This window comes from Rhinopithecus roxellana, chromosome 19 (genome assembly GCF_007565055.1).
Source record: "Rhinopithecus roxellana isolate Shanxi Qingling chromosome 19, ASM756505v1, whole genome shotgun sequence".
Taxonomy (NCBI): Eukaryota; Metazoa; Chordata; class Mammalia; order Primates; family Cercopithecidae; genus Rhinopithecus; species Rhinopithecus roxellana.
In genome coordinates, this window is record NC_044567.1 from 4720614 (window position 1) to 4736625 (window position 16012).

General features: G+C 57.1%; 1 protein-coding gene across 6 annotated transcripts; it reads right to left on the reverse strand.

Annotated features, from left to right (window-relative positions):
• Positions 1–720: 720 nt before the first annotated feature.
• On the reverse strand, positions 721–15378 carry OSBPL7 (oxysterol binding protein like 7). Of its 6 annotated transcripts, none has more exons than XR_004054920.1 (24): positions 15212–15377; positions 13740–13901; positions 13515–13640; positions 13274–13327; positions 12531–12644; positions 12051–12161; positions 11814–11931; positions 10772–10875; positions 10296–10388; positions 10079–10211; positions 9904–9998; positions 9631–9726; positions 8741–8878; positions 7939–8032; positions 7007–7254; positions 6687–6824; positions 4093–4156; positions 3916–3994; positions 2686–2830; positions 2428–2572; positions 2216–2342; positions 1891–2013; positions 1574–1752; positions 721–1013 (listed from the first exon to the last, which is right to left on the reverse strand). XR_004054920.1 is itself a non-coding variant. In XM_030922791.1 (23 exons), exons 2-23 carry the CDS (start codon positions 13812–13814, stop codon positions 1644–1646), a joined length of 2505 nt encoding a protein of 834 aa, XP_030778651.1. In that variant the 5' UTR covers positions 13815–13901; positions 15212–15377; the 3' UTR covers positions 721–1643. The 6 variants fall into 6 exon arrangements, 3 of the variants coding, with proteins under 3 accessions (XP_030778651.1, XP_030778653.1, XP_010355461.1); XR_004054919.1 differs by having other exon boundaries at positions 721–1062; XM_030922791.1 differs by having other exon boundaries at positions 721–1752; positions 9928–9998.
• Positions 15379–16012: the final 634 nt, after the last annotated feature.

Below are 16012 nucleotides of genomic sequence, written 5' to 3' on the forward strand. Positions count from 1 at the left end.
AAAAAAAAAGAAGAAGAAGAAGAAGAAATACCACCCTGGAGGCCACCGCAATAGTCCAGGCAAGCGTTGATGAGGGCCCAGCCTAGCCAGTGAAATGGAGAGAAGGGGCCAGTGCAGAGAGACACCTGGGGTAGAAGTGACAGGGGATCAAGCGGGAGGGAGGATGACCTCTGGGCTTTTGGCTCAGGTTGGTGATGGCTGTATTCAATTCCTGAGGTTGCTGTAACAATACACCACATATTGGGTGACTTAAAACAACAGAAATGTAATCTCTCATAGCTGAGGCCAGGTGTTAGCAGGGCTGGCTCTTTCTTGAGGCTCAGTAGGAGAATCTCTCTCTGACTCTCCAAGCTTCGGGTGGTTGCCAGCAGCCTTGGCACTTTCAGCTTTCAGATACATCGCTCCCATCTCTGCCTACGTCTCCACGTGGCCGACTCCCGTGTGTCTGTTTCACACACTTGTCTTCCCTTGCGTACGTCTGTCTGCCCAAATTTCACTCTACTTATAAGGACACCAGTCACTGGAGTAGAGCCACCCAAATCCAATGTGACCTCATTTTAACTTGTCTTTGCAAAGATAATATTTGCAACTAAGGTCACATGCACATGCCTGGGGACTAGAAACATTTCTTGGGAGACACAATTCATTTTACCCATGACAGTGGCTGAGGGCTTTCCGCTGACCTTGAGCCCACATGTTTTTCAATGAATGATCACAGGCCAAAGTCTGGGACAGTCTTTATTGGAGCTTGGAATGTCATAGCAATTCGCCCTCATCAGAGGCAGACTGTGAGAAAGAGCAGCGATGTGGCGGACCCCCAGCAGGGGGTAAGGCCGGGCTACATGAGGGAGCCCTGCTCGCCTGCAAGCAGGGCACAGATGCACACGCACACACTCTTCTACATGAACTTACACTCACACCTGCGCACTCGCTGCCGGTGGGTCGGAGGCCAGGCGCCTTGGGCTGCTCCCTCCTCACGGAGAGGCCTCCTCCACTCTGGGGGATCCGCTGAGCTGAGACAGGAGGGAACCACTTGAGGATCAGGGACGAAGGAGCTGGAAGCTGCAGGCATTTTGCAGTTAGGGAGAAGGGATCCAGGACAGGAGGGATGGCCAGGGACCAACCAAAGGGAGCTGGAGAAGGCCCTGCAGGGCCAGGGAAGGGGAAGAAGATGCTGGAGATGGGCAGGGGAAGGGGAGGGGAGAACAGATCATCTCTCCTTCACTCACTGCAACCTCACTGCCAGGGACAGAGCCCTGGGCACAGAAAGCCTGGGGAGAATCAAGGGGTCCCCTGTGTCCTAGGAAGGCACTGAAATGGGGAACAGATCCTGGGAGCCAGAGTCTCCCCCAAGTACCCCAAAGGGGACAGGAAGGGGGACGGTGAAGCGGCAAGGGTCTTACATGCTGGTTGTCTGGGGCAAGGAGACTGGGGAAGCACAGATTCTGCTTCTCACCCCAAATGGTGGGGTGGGGGGTGGGCTGATATGCAGCCCTCTGGCCAGCAGAGGGAAGGGAGGGCCAGGGCTGCCCCTTTGGTCTCAAGGGCAGTGAAGGGGGGAGCCTGGCCTCACCCATGTGTCCGTGGTAGGGGGTGAGGCAGGAGGAGTGAGGAACCAGAGCCTCCTGCCCCCGGGGCCAGGGCTACCAGAGCACGGCCCCATCCATGTTCCCGTAGCCTGGCTCGGCCCGCAGCCTCCAGTAGGTATTGTTGGTCACCCACCACTCCTTCCCGCTGCTATCTGTCTGCCGCCTGGCGGGAGAAGGCGGTGGCAGTGAGGGGTGAACATCTAGAAGGCAGGCTAGGGTCCTAAGGTGCTGCCTCCCACACCTGCCCTGTTCCAAGCAGGGCTCAAGGGGAGACCCAGGGTGGAGGGCGAGGCCGAGGCACCTGAAGAAGCGAGCCTGGTGTATGATGTTGTTTTCCTCCATAACTTTGCGCCTGTCTCGCTGCAGCTGCTCGATCCTTCTCTTCTGGGCCTCAGCAGCCTGTATGTTCCCCTCCTCCAGGTACCTGAGGATCCAGATCAAACTCAGTTGAACTGTCCATCTGCAGGGGCCCCCAAACCCAAGGCCTCTGTCCCTGCCCAGCTCTGTCCTCTGACAAGCCCCATTTCTCTGAGGCCACTCAGTGAAGGAAGGACAAAGCCCCAGCTCTGTACTCCGTGGAGGGAGTGAGCCAGGTGGTTCTAGGCTAGCACCCATCCGGCACTGACCTCTGGTCTGGCCGGAGCCTCGTGTCGGTGGAAGGCAGTGACCGTTTCAGCTCTGCCGTCAGCTCATTCAGCTCCAGGGCAAACTGGGTGAAGCCGAAGTTGCGCTCATGGTCGGGGGGCATTGAGTCTGGGGGAAGGCAAGGGGCTGGGGTAGGTGCACCATGCCTGAGCTGCTCCAGCCTCATCCAGCCCTCTGTGACCCCTCCACTTACTGGGTTTCCAGATGCACTGGCCGCCTGGTGTGGGTCCCCGGTACAGCCCCTCGTGCCACTTCCCAAAGAGTCGATGGAGGACACGGCCACTCCGACTGAGCACGGCGCCCTGCACCTCGTGGACATTGGAACTCCAGTACTTGGCCTGGGGTGGGGAAGGCAGGGGTTAGGGAGGTGTCCTCTCCCCCTTAGCCAGGGTGACCTCCAGAGACTGAGGCTGCCGGGGGTGAACGGGCAGGGTCAGGGTGGCACATGCACCTTGCAGAAGGTGATCTTGCAGTGGCAGGAGCTGTCCTGTGTGTTCCGGATGAGCACCTCCCCATAGTGCTCAATCCAGCGCTGACCGCTCAGGACATTGTGAATGCAAGACGTCACCTTGTTCCACTCAAAGTGGTCCCCAAACCTGAGAGAGACAAGGAATGGAAGGGCAGCTGGCTGGCCCCAGAGAGTCAGGGGCCTCCTGTCTTGCTGGAGCAGGTCACGTCGGTCTGTGACAGGAACCCTGGGGTCCCAGCTCCGATTCTGCAGTGAAGGATGACTTATATTCACAAGGCAGAGTGGCCTTCACAGAACGTATTCAATGAACACATCTCCACTCATCTACAATGCCCCCGAGTGCCTGAGCAACGGGGATGAAAATACTCAAAGTGTCCTGCCCTCGGGCACCAGGAACCATGTGTATGTTCACATCCCTTATCCTGCTTAATCCTCACCTCTTTTGGGTTTTACTTTTTACTGTCATGTCACAGGCAAGCAGGCTCAAGGCTCTGAGGTGTCAAGTCTTTTTGCTGCTTGCATCACTACTTTTTTTTTTTTATTTTTTTTGAGACACGGTCTTGCTCTGTTGCCTGGGCCGGCTGGAGTGCAGTGCAGTGCAGTGGTGCAATCTCGGCTCACTGCTACCTCCGCCTCCCAGGTTGAAGCAATTCTACTGCCTTAGCCTCCCCAGTAGCTGGGACTACAGGCTCATGCTAATTTGCATCACTATTGAGTGGCAGAACTCACGGCTTCTGACTCCAAAATCCAGGATCTCTCCCACAACACCCAGACCACTCTCAACACCCTTTTTCTTTTTGGCTTCAGTCCCCTGCCTGTACAATTAGCTAGATGACAGTTTTTCAAATTTTGTCTGTGACCCCTAAGTCCTGAGATCAGTTTAGGTTTCTGTGTGCGTGTATGTGTACGCGTTGGCTTGAAGTCTCAAAGGCATTTCTGACTGTGAGTCATGGTCAAAAAAGTGTGAAAGCCGCTGAGTCAGATGACCTCGATGGGCCCTTCCAGCTCTACTGTGTTCTAAGGCTTTTCATCTTTCTCTATTGGCGACTGCTGTAAATATAGGTGTAAAACCTACAGACACTGACCCCATTGCAAGCAGCTTCAGGACAGACCTTCCTATCCTGTCCTTATACTGTCCCTAAGGCCACGTCCCCTCCAGCCTGAAGGATTGCCTGTGGCTTGGCCTGGCTGCTGAGAGTCTAAGAATCCCACCTGGGCAGGCTGACATTGACTGTTCCCACAGGCACAATCTCCAGGGATTTGCCCCAAAACTTGTTCTTCCACTTCATATCTGGAATTGGATTAGGGGAGGGAGAGAGAACAACAGAGATAAGGCCAGAGGGTGTTCCCTTTGCCCAGGGCCACCCCGCCCTGCCCTCTACTCCTCACCTTGCCAGAAGGCGAAGTTCTCAGACTCCGCATGGCAGGCCGAGATAGGGGGGTGGTGGGAGACCTTGGTGAGTGAGCAAAGAAGTTCTCTTGAGGCTGTCCCTGAGCACCATTAGGGCACCCCAAAGTCCCTTACTCCCAACCCCAGTTCCCCTGAGTACCACCAGACCAGTTGGTTCCAGGTCTCTTGTCCCTATCAACCTTGGCCATCTCCCAAACCCATCATCCTCTCTTCTTCCCATGAGGCCTCTGTGTTCTCCCTTCTCGCTCCCTCTTCCTCAGGAGCTCCCCTGGCTGGCCCGTCTATGGCGTCCTCCAGAACCCCTGCTCAAGTCTGAAAAGTTCCCCGCAATAGTGACAGGTAGGGCCTCCACCCCATGCCCTGCCTGAAACCCAGCCCTCGCTGACAACCCTCTTCCCCACCATCTCCCCTCACCGCACCCCAAAACTGATCATTGCCTTGTAACCACCTGACAGGTGGGGACCCCATCCCCTGCCTGAAATGTAGCCCTTGCTGACGATCCTCTTCCCCACCATCTCCCCCACACCCCACCCCAAAGCTGATCGTCGCCCTACAACCTCTACCCCACGCCCTTGGACACACTTGGCCTTGTCCCCACTTGGAATGGCTCCACATCTGAAGCCTTCAATTCCAACATCCCACAGCCTGCCTGCCTCGCCTCTCTCTCCATTCCCTGTTGCCCACGGCTCCAGCCAAGATGTCCAGGTCCCCGACTGCACTGCCCTCCCGTGGTCTGCTAGCCGCATCCTGCCCTTCACAGTACTCTCACCTAATACCCTCAGCCACCTCCACCACTTGCCAGAAATGCCAGCACTGGCCTCCTTTGTACACCCCTGGCTCTGACTCTGTTGCCAAAACACAGACACAACTCACACTAAGAAAGTGCTAAATCTACAATGTCCTGTATCTGGGCCCTTGATATCCCTCACCAATCCTTCTCTGAGGACCTAGGCACAAGCCAGGCCCTTCAAACCTCATTCGCCTCCCACAGTCTGTGGCAGAACAGAGGTGGGTCAGGAAGGTGATTCCTTCTGCTCTGGCCGCAGTCAGCCTGCTCCCACCGATGCCCCCCAGGCTCCCCCGTCCTCTTCCTTCCGCACCTTCAGTCTTTCCCTCTTTATTTCTCTTTCTCTCTGAATATAAGGATTTTCTGTTTCTTCCACCTTAAAAAATAGCAAACCTTTCTTTTCTAGACACACACATCTTTGTTCACATATGCGTAAAACATTTCTGGGAGGAATCCCAAAAGCTGGTAGCAGTAGTCCCTTCGGAGCGTTGAGATGAGAGGGAGGCTTATTTTCTGTTGTACACATGAGCATACTGTGTCAATCTTCACCATGTTTTCAAAAACACTTCAAATCCAAACAAACAAACACACAAACTGCCTCGACCTTTATCCCCCACCAACTGCCACCTTCTCTCTCCTCTGTCCCTCATGGTAAAATTTTTGGAAAATAGTCTGCTTTTTTCTCTATTTTTTATAAAACCTACACTCTACACCCTCTGCAATCCAGTCTCTGTCCCCATCCTGTCTCGGAAACCTTCCTCACGCAGGTAGCTGATGACACCCCTCAGGTCCCAGGGACCCGCGCTCCCTCCCCTTTGGGGCTCCCCAGTGCTCCTGCCTGCCCTCTTCCCTAGACACTGGGGGCAGTCCTCCCTTGATGTCCTCCTCCCTCTAAGCTGGCGACTCCTCGACCTGTTAGTGCCACCTGGTGCTCTTGGAGGAGCTCCAAGCCAGCGACTCCAGAGCCTCGTGGCCATCTCCCGTGGAAGTCGAGCCCACATAGTCAGTGTGCTCCCACACATACTGTCCACCTTGCTAACTGGCACCACCATGCACCCACCGAATTCCCCAGATCAGGCCACCCAGACTTCTCCCTGTCGACAAAACCCTCCCCTTTCCCTACACAGGAGAGTACCCTGCTAAGCACCAGGCCCTGTCAGGGGCAGCACATAAACAGCTCTTGAACCAAACACCGCAGCCTAAGTGCAGGACCTCATTAGCTCTACAGAGATGACAAGACGGACCCTGCTGGCCTCCACCAACCAGGCATATGCCACCCGGGTGTGCTTTGCACACTGGGATTCTGAGCAGCCACTCCACTGCCTCAAATCCTCCATGGTTCCAATGCCTTCAGGATTTAAAAACACACATACAAAAGCCCAAAGCCTCTTTCCCTTCACTGGCAGGACTCCTCAGCGTCTGGCCCACCTTTTCTTCCAGCCCCATCTCTAACCTTCCCAAGCCTGCTCCATGCATTCCTCTACACCATCTAGAAGGAACATCCTATTCTCCCCAGCCCCTGTACTCCCAGCTCTCTCCAATTCATCCTCCAGTTCATCCTAGCCCAAGACTGGCCCCTAGAGCATGAGCTCCCAGGTGGAACTCCTGGGATCCCATGGCTGGACCTCAGAATGTGGGCCAGGAGCACCGCAGAGCCCGGCACAGAGCCAACTGCCCATGCTCCTCTCCCAGGCCCTGGTCTCTCTGCCCCAGCTCTGGTCCCAAAGCCCAGGTCTCTCCTTGCCCCAGACACCCAAGGCCAGCCCTCTTCTCCCAAGGCCACACCTGCTCACTGATGAAGCGGAAGCCTCGGTCAGGCCGCTCACACTCATAGGTCTCCCCCAGGACGGGGTTGAAGGGCTTGCAGCCAGCTCGGTGGTATGTAGAGGAGTAGGCCGAGACAGCAAAGGCTGCGATATACACCTGCGGGGGGCAAGGCAGGTGCAGGGTACTGAGGATGGGGCCGCCACCCCAAGCAAGCAAAGTATGGGATCTTGGGGTGGAACTTCAGCAGCAAAGAACAGCCCAGCCAGGATTTTCTGGAGAAAAGGACCCAGGGAGAAGGAAGCAGCCTTGGGCTGGGCATAAGGACAGGTAGCAGGTACCATGCGCTCGCAGGGGTCGGTGATGCGGCTGGCCTGGTCCAGGAGGCTGCTGTACTCCAGCTCCTCGCAGAGCCGCTGCAGAGTGTTGAGTGGCTCGTTGAGCTGCACAGGCATTGACACCTTGGACAGGTCTTTGCCGATGTTGTTGCGCAGAATGTTCCACAGGCTCACGTCAGCCCCAGGTCCGCTGGCCGCCGGCAGGCAGCGACGGCGGGGTGGCCCCATGGGTCTCCCTGGAACACACCCCCCTGGGGCCGCCCTACCATGTCACTCTCCAACTGGGCACCAGCCATCCCAGACACAGCAAGCCCACAGCCCAGTCCAGGGCCCAGCTGCCTCCCAAGCCCCCGGGACACTCCCCGCTGAGCCCGTGTCTCGACTCACAGCAGGGCGGGGTGACTGGGGCTCTAACTGCTGACAAGTTCCCAGGGACTGAGTTGGCTGGCAGGGGTGGGAGCTATGCAAAGGGGCAGACGGTTCCCACTGCCAGAAACCCTGCACCCCAGGAGCCCCTCCTGAGTCCTCACTCTTGCCTTTTGTTCCCTTTATAAACACAGAAACAGAGGTCAGAGTGCAGATTCCCCAGCCCATTTTATGGATGAGGAAATAGGCTCTCAGAAGGAAACTGACAGGTCCAGAGCCACACTGCTAATAAGCAGGAAAGTGGGATCTCTTGCCTCCCTCCAAGGCCCTAGGCAAGCCTGCTGCAACAGAGGCCAGCCCCAAGGCCGGAGCCTGGCCCCCCAGCAGAGCTGCTCCTGGAATATTTCCCAGTTCATGACCTGGCCTTCCTTAGCTCCTGGGGTCAGCACCCAAAGCCACTAGCCCGTCAGTCACCACAAGGGATGGCCTTTGCATGGGCCTGGGCCGTGGACATACCCTGTTTTTCCACCTGCCTCCCACCCCTCCCTGCCTGCCCACCCAGCTGGCACCTTTCTGACAGCGCTCAGCTCCCCTGAGGTCCAGCACCTCCTCAGACAGGCTGGTGGTGATTTCACTGGTACACGACTCCTCCTCCTCTGAGCCCTGGGCCGGGACAGATGACAGGCCGGGCAGACTGGGCCTCCCCCGGGCAGCTGGGCAGTGCCCAGGGCCTGGCAAGAATCTGCCCAGCTAGCCCTTTGGTGGGAAGGGGAAGAGAATGTATTGGGGGAGCTCTGAGCCCTAAGACATTGCCCCAGGACACCTGGCATCACAGAGTGTGCCCAGCCACCTTGGGAAAGGGAGGGCCGGGTCCTGCGGCTGGTGGGAGAAAGCTCAGGGACTTGGCCCTGCGGCTGGTGGGAGAAAGCTCAGGGACTTGGCCCTGCGGCTGGTGGGAGAAAGCTCAGGGACTTGGCCCTGTGGCTGGTGGGAGAACGCTCAGGGACTTGGTGGGACACAGAGAAAAGGTAAGTTGGGGATTACTGAGGTTCAGGGTCTGAGATGAGGGGATCAAGGGAGCGCTGAAGCTGAGACAGGGTCATAGGAAGATGACTGGGGTTGCAACTGTGGCAGTAGTTTCAGGAGAACCCCATGGGGATAAAAATGTCACACTCCTCTAGGAGAAGAGTCCCCAGCAGAGATTTCTGAGCAGGGCCACACAAACTCAAATGATCTGGACATATTCCCAGAGACAGTAGCTGAGGTGGTGAGAAGGGGCTGAGGAATCTATGGTCTTTGTGGACCCCACCCTTCTGTTCCCAAGGTCCCCCCAACTGCCCCGCCTCACTGCCAGCTTCCCTCCTCCCTCACCTCATTCTCAGAAGAGCTGGCAGACAGGAGAACCTCACAGGCATCGAAGAACTCTGTGTGGGAATCAGCAAGGGACAGGATGCTGGTCTGCGACAGTTGGGGGGTGAGCTCGCGCCCCTTCATGTACAGAGCTTCTTGCTGTGGGAGCAACCAGATGGATGTCAGGCTCCAGGGCCAAGCCGGGGAAATCAGGTTGGGCACCCGCTTGCCTGACAGTTCCCTTGAGAGGGAGGCATAACCGGGCACTTTTGCTCAGTCAGACTCCTTCTGAGCAGAAGAGGCAGAGGGGAGTGAGCAGGGGACAAAGGCATAGTAGAATGAGCCCTCGCCTGGGAGTGAGGGCACGCAGGCTCCATGATAACTGCTTACACTTCCTGGCACTGACCCTGAGCCCCACCCCAAGCCCTCTGTGTGTACTAACCCACTCAATCCTGACACCCACGCTGTGAGGTAGGTGCAATTATCACCCCCAATTTGCAGATTGGGATGCTGAGGCCCAGGATCACAAAGCTGGCAGGCAGCAGAGCCAGATTTGAACCCGTGGAACGCAGCTCCAGAGTCTGTGCTCAGAGCCCGAGTCTCAGTTCAGCCCACCTATAATTGCAGGAGCCTGAGCCCACCCATTAGACCCTTTGAGCCTCAGTTTTGTTATGTTGAGGGTGAGAATCACTGCATCAGAGGACTCTGAATTAAAAGAAAAAGTACCCTTTACATTGTTACACAATGACTGAGATGGGGCTGTCGCCAACCTTATGGGAAAGACAATGGAGCCAAATGTTGGGGCTGTCTTGGGACTAAAAATCAACCTTGTCCACTGCCGTGGGCCTTGGCTCCCGCTGGGAGAGAAGGCACAGGAGAATCGGCCCCCACAACCCACCCTGGCTCCGCACCTCCTCAGGGTTGAGGGAGCTGAAAGAGTCCGCCGTGGTGTCGGAGGAGGTGGACAGTGAGTGGAGGCGCCTCGGGCCAGTGGAGGCCTCGGAGACCTGTGAGGGACACGGTACCAGGAGGATGAGGTCCTCCCCACCTTGCCACCTCATCTCTGCAGAGACTGCCTCTGCCAAACCCCCACCCTCACCCAGATCTGCTATCAGACCCCAGGCTGGCAGTCCTCAGCTTCAAGCCCTCTCCCCCGACCAGCCACCCTGTCCCCCAGGCCTCACCCCCATCCTTGACAACTCTGAGACCTGGTGCGTATCCCTCAGTCGGTCCCGTTCCGTGGTGAGGGCAGCCAGGACGCTGCTGAGGGAGCTGTGCACTAAAGGGGGTAGGGCAGACCATCAGAGTCCTCGCTCTCTCCTGCCCGCTCCCTATCAGCCTCTCCCAGCATGCACTTACCCTTCTGGGCCAGGGCCCAGAAGCTGCGCTGCAGGTGGGCATAGTCTGTGGGTGGCAGCCCACGGGTGCCCGAGGAGTCCCGAGACTCCAGGTAGCGAGACAGGTTGGGAACAGAGCCATGGAGACGACCAACCTGTTGGTGAAGGGGAAGGGCTGAAGGGTCCGGCCTCCTTAGAGCATCCTGCCCCAGCTATGTGAGGTGCATGCCCCACCTCACCCGTCCAATGGTGTCATCCTTGGCAAAGCTCTGGGTACACCACATGCGGCTGGTCCGTTTCCCCTTCTTGGGTCTTTCGGTTGTCACTGAGGCCTGGCAAGTCAAGGTGGGGGCAATTTTACTCACAGGGTGGGGAAAAGGGGCAGCAACCGTCACAGCCTGGGAGAGGTAGACAGCCTCCTGCGCCATGGAGGAGGGTGCAGATTACCCAGCACAGAGGGTGGGGCCGCTCAGGCCAGTGGACAGAGACAACTGACATTCCAGTGGAAGATGACAGCCACCCCGGCAGAGGCATGGGCGTGGAAGAACAGAGACAACCTTGACACAGTTTGGACATGGGGCAGGGGTAGGGAGGAAACCAGGTGATGCGTGGCTCTCCAGGAAACTGCAGCGATGTGGGAGGAATAGGACCCATCCTGGGGAAATGATGGGATCGGGGGCCTGAGCAGGATCCTGTGTGTTCCCCTGGATCTTACCTGGTGTGTAGGGATAACAGGGGCTGAGGGGATTCGGTGCAGGGACTCCAGGCTCTGGAGGAGCCTGTGTAGTTCCTGGAGCTTCCCCTGACACTCAGAGAGCTCTGTGGCGAGAAAGAACAAGGACATCACTCTCTCTTCTTTTTTTTTTTTTTTTTTTTTTGAGACAGAGTTTTGCTCTTGTTGCCCAGGCTAGAGTGGAATGGCATGATCTCAGGTCACTGCAACCTCTGCCTCCCAGGTTCAAGTGATTCTCCTGCCTCAGCCTCCCGAGTAGCTGGGATTACAGGCACGTGCCACCACGCCTGGCTAATTATTTTGTATTTTTAGTAGAGATGGGGTTTCACTATGTTAGTCAGGCTGGCCTCGAACTCCTGACCTCAGGTGATCTGCCCACCTTGGTCTCCCAAAGTGGTGGGATTACAGGCGTAAACCACCAAGCCCAGCCTCAAGGACATGACTCTCCCAACACTGACTTCATGGAGATCCTGATACTGCTCCCTGTTACCTGCTCAAGAGCTTGGGTCCCTACCCCTGTGGGTGTGGTGCCCCCTGGTTTCCTGGGAGGGCATGAAGCCTAATTTCTACTCTGTCTCTAGACCACACCTCACCTCTGCTGCCTTTGAGCAGACCGGGGATGTGCTCACCCTGCCCCGCCTCTCTCTACTTGGTTTACACTTCTCCCTTTAGGCCAACTTCACAGACCCTACTGCAGGAACCCTTTTCTAGAGCATACCCCTTCCCTGGCACTACTCCTCAGGACCCTACCCTGTGTGGGCATTCAGTATCTGCTTTGTCATGATTCCCGTCCCTGCATCCATGTCTGTCTATGTGCCCTGACAGACTCTTACTCTTCTGTAAGACTGGGACTGCCTGGGACAGGGCCCAAGTAGATTGGATCTCCTTGGAGGCAGAGGCTGTCTCATTAAATTGGGTCTCCCTGAGGTGGGGATGGAAGTAATATTTTCCCCTCCTGCTAATGCAATCTAGACCTGCCAGCTTGGGCCCTACCCTTGGAGGTGCTGTGCCTAGGGCTCCTCACCATGAGAGCAACGGTCTAGCCCATCACTGTCCCTCAGCCAGGAAGACACCTTCTCCCGCGGTCCAAGCCCAGGTAGGGCTGAGGCAGTAGCTGCTGTTGGAAGCTGAGCACCAGGAACCTGTGGGGTGAGCCCAGGGTCAGGAAGGATGGTGCCCACCTCCCTGGGTCTCACAGTTCCCCATAGCCCCTGCCCCTGAATTGCCACATTACCTGCCTGCACCCCAGGGTCCACCTTACCTTCCGGTGAGCGGTACTGGGCAGTGTGCCACGGGACATGTCCAGGCGGTGGGCTAGGCGGTGGGCACGCAGCTGTGCCACCCAGCTCTGGAATAGGTCCTGGGATTTGATCTGCAGAAGTGATGGAGAGGGGGAGGGCTATCTGAAGGGAGGGACCACTTTCCAAGAGCAAGAAGTCAGGGCTCTGGTCCCCAGACAAGCAGAGTCCCTTCTTACAGAGCCAGGTTTGTGCAAAGCTCACTTGCAGAGAGACAGAGTGCAAGGTGCCCAGGTTTCTGAGCCCTTAGATCTGTGCCTGTCCATGCAACAACCAAGAAGTGCAGGTTTGCCCTTGGTGGTTTTTACAGGATGGAAACTTACTTCTTGTCAAACTCAGAGACAGACCCTGAGCTCCATAGACCCTCAGCCCCTGCCCCTGTGTGTTCCAATGCCTCTGCCAGGCTAGGGGCCAACACACGTCCTGTCTCCCAGGGATGTCACCTTGAGGTGGTAGATGTTGTCTTCAGTGTCAAGGTCAATGCGCTGGGCCTTTTTGTTGATGGACATGACCGACAGCCGGACATCGATGGAGCCATGGAGCTTCCCCTTGGTGATCTGGGAGTGAAGTGTTGGTGGGCGTACAAGAGACCTATTTTAGGCTTTCAGAGCCATACAGCTACCATCTCCCTGAAGCCATTCTAGGCTCAAGGGCCAGGTGGCAGGTTCACCCTCATGTCCAAGTCACACTATCAGTAGAGACTTGCCAATCATCCTCCCATGTGCAGAGCGCTCCCCTATGTCAAGTCACATCTTGAGCTCTAAGAAGTCACAGATCAAGAAAAACTATTCCCACCCTCAGGGGTCTGGAGGGTTGTGGAAGGTAACGCCCTCCCAGAGAGATCCTGGGTACTCAGGCCTTCAGTTCCTTGTTCCCAGCCTGACAATGGGACCAGGATGAGAGTGGTAAAGACCCCATTTCTTGGGCACTTATTCTGCCCTGTCCAGAGAGCCTTGTGTGTATGACCTCCCTTAACATGACAGCTCTGCACCTGGGGGAAGGTGCTCTCCTGTTAGAGATGAGGAAGCTATGGCCCAGGGATGTAACTCGCCCAAGACCACACATTCAGCAAGTGGTGGACCTGGGATTCAGACCCTGCTCTGGTCGATTCCGGATACCCCATGCCTGCCCAGGGCATACTGGGGCCAGACTCCTCCCACAACCCCAAGCCACTGCCCGGACTCACGTCTTGCCGGGTAGTTGCATAATGAAGGATTCCATCCTCGAGCACAAAGTATCTCTGTGATGTTGCCCAGGAGTGACAGGACCCAGGAGGCCGAGAGGAAGGGCATGAGGGAGAGGGCAACCAGACAAATTAGTTTTTCTTTTCTTTCTCATCATGCAAACACCATTGGACTGCCTGGCAGCTGCCCCCCATTCCCACCCCACCTTCATGTCTGGCCCCTCCCTTTGCCTGCCCACCCTACCTTGTGCCAGCCCTTCAGAGGCCACTTCCTCTTCTTGAGCAGGTGACCTTCCTGTCTCTCAGGCATGACACCCTCCGTCCCCAGCCTGCCCCGAGGCTCCTCCACCACCTCCCACAGCTCAGAGGCCTGCAGTCCAGGACAGAGGCACTGGTGAGATGGCCGCCTTGGCCCCTCCCGGTCCGGTTCAGGGTTGGCCCACCCACCACTGCTTTCGCGCTCTCTGACCTGCTGAGCACTGCTGGGCTTTGAGGACTGAGCGCTCTCAGGCAGGAAGGGTGGGTCCCTCTCTTGGAAGTCCATGGAGAAGGGAGAGGCCACTCCCTGCTGGGGATGTAGAGCAGGGAGCAGGGTGGAAGGGGAAGGATGTCACCTGCTCCTGATGGAGTCCTTGAAGCAAGAGAAAGACCCACTTGGCACAAATTCTGATCACCTTCCCCGCCTCCAACCCCTCCCACACCCTCTGAGATAAGGGCTCACCAACACACCCTCTGCTCACCTGCCATGCCTCTCCCAAGTCTGCCCCTCTGTCCTGACCCCACCCATTTTCACCTGATATGGACACAGCCCTGAGACATGAACTAGCACACAGCAGACAGGCAGATGTCCAGGGAAAACCACAAGACATATGCCCAGCCTGCCTTGGGCACATACTTTGGGACTCCAGGAAATATTCAGTGGTTTCTTTAGAGGCTTCCCTGGGAGTGCTCAGAGGTGAAGAAAGGGAGTGACAGAAGAGGCTCCAAGAAGAGACAGAGGGGTTCAGAGACTGGACAAGCGAGACCTCCTCAATCCAGCTGCCTCTGCCTTCAGAACCCTCCACCCTGCCACCGCGATCCAGAGACTTCTCTGCCATGATCCCCTTGCAGAAAACTCCCCAGCCTCCCACCAATTAGTCTCCATATTCTCTAGTGCTTGGAGAAACTGAGGCCTGAGATAGCCCCCATTTTCCCATGTCTCCTCCTACCAAACATGCCCCTAGGATGCCCTCTTTGGACCCTCAGTGCCCCCTAAAGCCTCACCATCCCCTGTCTACCATCCCAGTCCTTAGGGGTCTGAGAATTGCCACCCACCCAGAGAGGGCAGGACATTGGGCTAAAAGAGACACTTCATGAGAGAAGAGGGGGCCCAGGACATGCCCAGGTCTGCACAGGTCCTGCAGCAGTGCCCACAGGCGCCCTTGGCACTGGCCCTGGCCATCCTGGCTCCACCGGGAGATCAATAATGCATGAGGCTCTGCGTGTGTGAGACGGGGGAGGGGACTGGAGGGGCAAGGCTGGTTTGAGGTGGGGGAAGCAGCCCAGATCTTCTAATGGAGCTAGCAAGCACCTGAGGAACTGAGGCCCGGAACGGACAGGGATGTGGCAGGAACGGTTGCCCAGGAGGTTGGGGCAGAGGGACCCTTGCTGCAAGAGGCTGACCTGGGAGGAAACTCCTGCATTCAGCCATTGAAAGTTCCCAAACTCTTCCGGTGTTCAGGTATCTCTGTGCCCTTCTCCGGGCCCTGTGGGGATCCCGGCCCCTCACTGCTTGTGGGTGGAGGGGGAGGCTCTATCGGTAGGAAGGTGAGGGGTCTAGGCGAGCCAGGTGGGTGCCCCCTCTCCACCTCCATTCCCACCATCTCGGGAGCAGACCCACCAGCTTCAGGTGGGAGGAAGCTCTTCTCAGGAATGTCAGCTGCTGCCACGCAGCCCCCTTACCCCAGGGTCCATGGACGCCAGTGCTCTTTGGCCCTCACACCGCTCTGCCTCTGAGTCACCGTCTCCGTCTCCGAGTCACCGGCTCCCTCCTCACCGAGCTGAGCAGTGGCAGCAGCTGCTGCAGGAACCAGGAAGGAAGGAGACGTCGGAGCCTCTCCTCTAGCCGGATCTCCCCACCTCCCTCTCCCCTGTCCCCTCCTCCCGCCAAGCTCCGGGCAACCGCTCAGCTCTGCCCCCCTGCTCCCTGGAGGACTCAGGGCTGAGCAGACCGCCCTAGTATCCATGTGGCTTGGGAGTGGGGGCACAGTCCCCACTGGGCATGGTTCCAGATAGATCAGAGGACTAGGGAACTGCTGGCTATACGCCAGTGGTGGTAAAGGCTTTATTCAGACTACCACGGCAGTGACCCTGTTAGTGCCCAAGGCCAATTCCTAATTAACCCCTGCCCCCCACCTCTCATTTTACATCTGAAAATAGACTGCAAAATTTGGAGCCAGCAAAAGTATCAGGTTGATGGTGGAGGGACAGATGCCCCCTCTGGGACCATAAGACAGTGCCAAGAGCACAGTCAGCAGGGGCAGTCAAGCCAGGAGAGGGACAGCCAGCAGTCCCCACACTGAGGCCCTTCATTGGGGTGATGCCCCACTAGGTCAGGCCCCACAGGGATCTGAAAGTGCCTGTGCATACGATGACACCCCACAGCCTGCAGTGTCTTGATCAGGAGCAGGCCTGGGGCAGTCACAGCTGTTAAAAGGGCTGCAATGCTGGTCCCCTCCCTTCCCTTTACCCTTCTGCTGGAGT

Bases quoted from the DNA above. Each gene is read 5' to 3' on its own strand.
- OSBPL7 (XM_010357159.2), bottom strand. From the start codon at position 13,814: ATGGACTTCCAAGAGAGGGACCCACCCTTCCTGCCTGAGAGCGCTCAG. The intron at 2,343-2,427 runs GTAAGTGGAGGG...GCCTTCCCCCAG, and splicing joins CCAGTGCATCTGGAAACCCA to ACTCAATGCCCCCCGACCAT. The intron at 1,753-1,890 runs GTGCCTCGGCCT...TTCTCCCGCCAG, and splicing joins CACCAGGCTCGCTTCTTCAG to GCGGCAGACAGATAGCAGCG.